This window comes from Syzygium oleosum, unplaced genomic scaffold (genome assembly GCF_021117445.2).
Source record: "Syzygium oleosum isolate NSW1041296 unplaced genomic scaffold, Sole_v2.1 Sole_v2.40, whole genome shotgun sequence".
NCBI classification, from domain to species: domain Eukaryota; kingdom Viridiplantae; phylum Streptophyta; class Magnoliopsida; order Myrtales; family Myrtaceae; genus Syzygium; species Syzygium oleosum.
Window position 1 is genome coordinate 2,115,090 of NW_026607524.1, and position 2,514 is coordinate 2,117,603.

At 39.5% G+C, this 2,514-nt stretch overlaps 1 protein-coding gene across 1 annotated transcript; it reads left to right on the forward strand.

The window, feature by feature from the left end:
- The first annotated feature begins 301 nt into the window (after nt 1-301).
- LOC115693760 (putative germin-like protein 2-1) lies at nt 302-1,965 on the forward strand. Its single transcript, XM_030620819.2, has 2 exons — nt 302-462; nt 1,211-1,965. Exons 1-2 carry the CDS (start codon nt 354-356, stop codon nt 1,744-1,746), a joined length of 645 nt encoding a protein of 214 aa, XP_030476679.1. The 5' UTR covers nt 302-353; the 3' UTR covers nt 1,747-1,965.
- The last annotated feature ends 549 nt before the right edge of the window (nt 1,966-2,514 follow it).

Consider the following 2,514-nt stretch of genomic DNA (forward strand, 5'->3'; position numbering starts at 1 on the left):
CTGACTGGTTCTTACGCGTGAAGTTGCCGTCGCTAATGCCTATCCCTCCGTTCCCATCACTATTTTAGGGACAGGACGTCCATGTTCTGTTCGGCAACAACATAGATTCTTTTGAACAGCTAAGTTCTATATGACTCTTTCGCAGAGAGACTGGCTTGCTGATTTCATGTGATATTTTTAATATTACTCAATTTTATTATCATCTGAATCTTCGTTTTGCTTCTTCTAAGCACGGCAATAAATACTTGGTCTCTTGTTGAGGGGAATTCATCATCCTCCCATAGCTAGCACTAATATCCACCTGCACTAGAGAAGCTAAACAAGATCATCTCGTGAAGATTTTGATTTCGGAGATGGCGAAGAGTGTCCTCTTGATTTGTTTCTTGGGTGTTTTGTTCACTTTTGGAGCAGCTGATCATAGTCCTCTGCAAGATTTCTGTGTCGCTCAAGCTGGCAGTGCAGGTGAAATACTGCAACTCATGTTGCACCAACCTATGTTTAGAGGCCAGAACAGGAGCTTGGAATAAGAATGCTTGATATCTTTGCTTTTGGTGTCCCATTTAAGTGTCTATTATAATAAAGGAGACTCGCTTATTCCACAGTTTCAATTTCAAAAGGTGCTTGCCCTGCTTTACGAATGCTCACCTCATTCTCGCTCAAAACCTCTGTTATTTTGTAATGTTAACTTTACTTACCCAAAAAAATAATAACAACAATAAAAAGAGAGCTCTAGTGGAGCTTACCTTTTAGGAGAGTTACCTCATTTTGTTACGCAATTGACGAAGTACACCTCTAACGAAAAGTTAATTTTAAGGTTTAAAGTTTAGGGTTTCATATTTTATTTCTTTGAGAGTCGCTAATTATCATTGTGGAGTTATTTCAGGAGTTATGTATGGTTCTTTAATCTAGAGTTGATGGGGAAGTACTAATGAATTAGAAATTGAAGTCTTTATGTATTTGATCAATTGTGTTTTGCATGCACAAGAGATTCCTCTAGAATTTTGTCCTAGGTAGCATTTCTTCTTCCCCTAAAAGTACAAGTGAACAAGGATTTTATTTTTCAACAAATGCAAGGGAAATAATATTTACTAGCAATTTGGAGAGAGGTGTATGTTAGTTGGGGTGTATTTCGTTTGTATAATAGAGAAGCACATCATCATAAGCTGCTTTAGTCATATTAATTAGTTGTTTTCTCATTAAAATTTTGCAGTGCTTGTGAATGGCCTGGCCTGCAAGGACCCCAAGACGGTTCAGGCAAATGACTTCTCCTTCAGTGGGCTCCATCTTCCGGGTGACACATCCAATGCGGTCGGCTCGAGGGTTACCCCGGTGTTCGCTGCTCAGCTCCCGGGGCTCAACACTCTCGGCATCTCCTTGGCCCGTGTCGATTATGCACCGTGGGGAGTCAACCCACCCCACATTCATCCCCGTGCCAGTCAGATTTTGGTTGTCTTGGAAGGGACCCTCGAAGTAGGGTTCATCACCTCCAACCCCGATAATCGCCTCATCTCCAAGGTCTTGCAAAAGGGTGATGTGTTTGTCTTCCCTCAGGGCCTTGTCCATTTCGAGAGAAATGCTGGTACCGTAAATGCCGTTGCTATTGCAGCTCTTGGTAGCCAAAACCCGGGTGTCATCACCGTCACGAATGCGGTGTTTGGGTCAACTCCGGATATTGCCATGGATATTCTTGCCAAAGCATTCCAAGTTGATAAGAATATCGTTGGCCAAATTCAATCTAAGTTCTAGGGAAGATAATAACAGAGTTCTGGTAATTAGTCGTTTGCAATTGCGACAAGCATTAGTTTGTTTGTAAGCTTGTGTTGGTTCATGTATGTTTGTAAGCTTGTGTTGGGTCATGTATCTGTGGAAATTCAATTTTTCAATGTATTAATTTGCTTTGTCTTCTCCTTGGGTTATTTATAGCAATCAAGTTTGCTAAATAAACGTGTTTTTGTTTTGTTTTAACATTCCAATTTCACTTAGCTCTTATACCAAAATTTGTCACCCCGAAATTCACTTAGTTTCCATTGTGCCTTCTATCCCAGGAATTCAATCTCTCCAAGTCTACTCAAATCAATCAATCAATCTGAAAACATTGCAAGTGTGTCGGTCTCTATACTAAATAAGCATATTACACACTTAGTTGTCATTGTGCATTTATACCACTCCCTGTATGATGCACGGGATGCCGTTCAGTCACTCATATTAGATATTACACACGGATAACATATATTAGCATATCTAATTCAGTTTATGCTTATGCAAAATTAAGGCTGCCAATTTTCAACACAACCCGTTCACGACATAGACACATGACGCATATAGTGGGGCGTATTTCTATAGAGCTTAAACAAGTTTATGTACCCTTTACAAATGACTAATAAACATATAAATGAGTTGATCCTTTTAACTTGTTTATGACATGCTTGGACATGTTTAGTTATGTAGCTTAACATGTTATTCATGTCATCATGACAACCTTAGTGTTATAATTTTAACTAACACGGAAGCTAA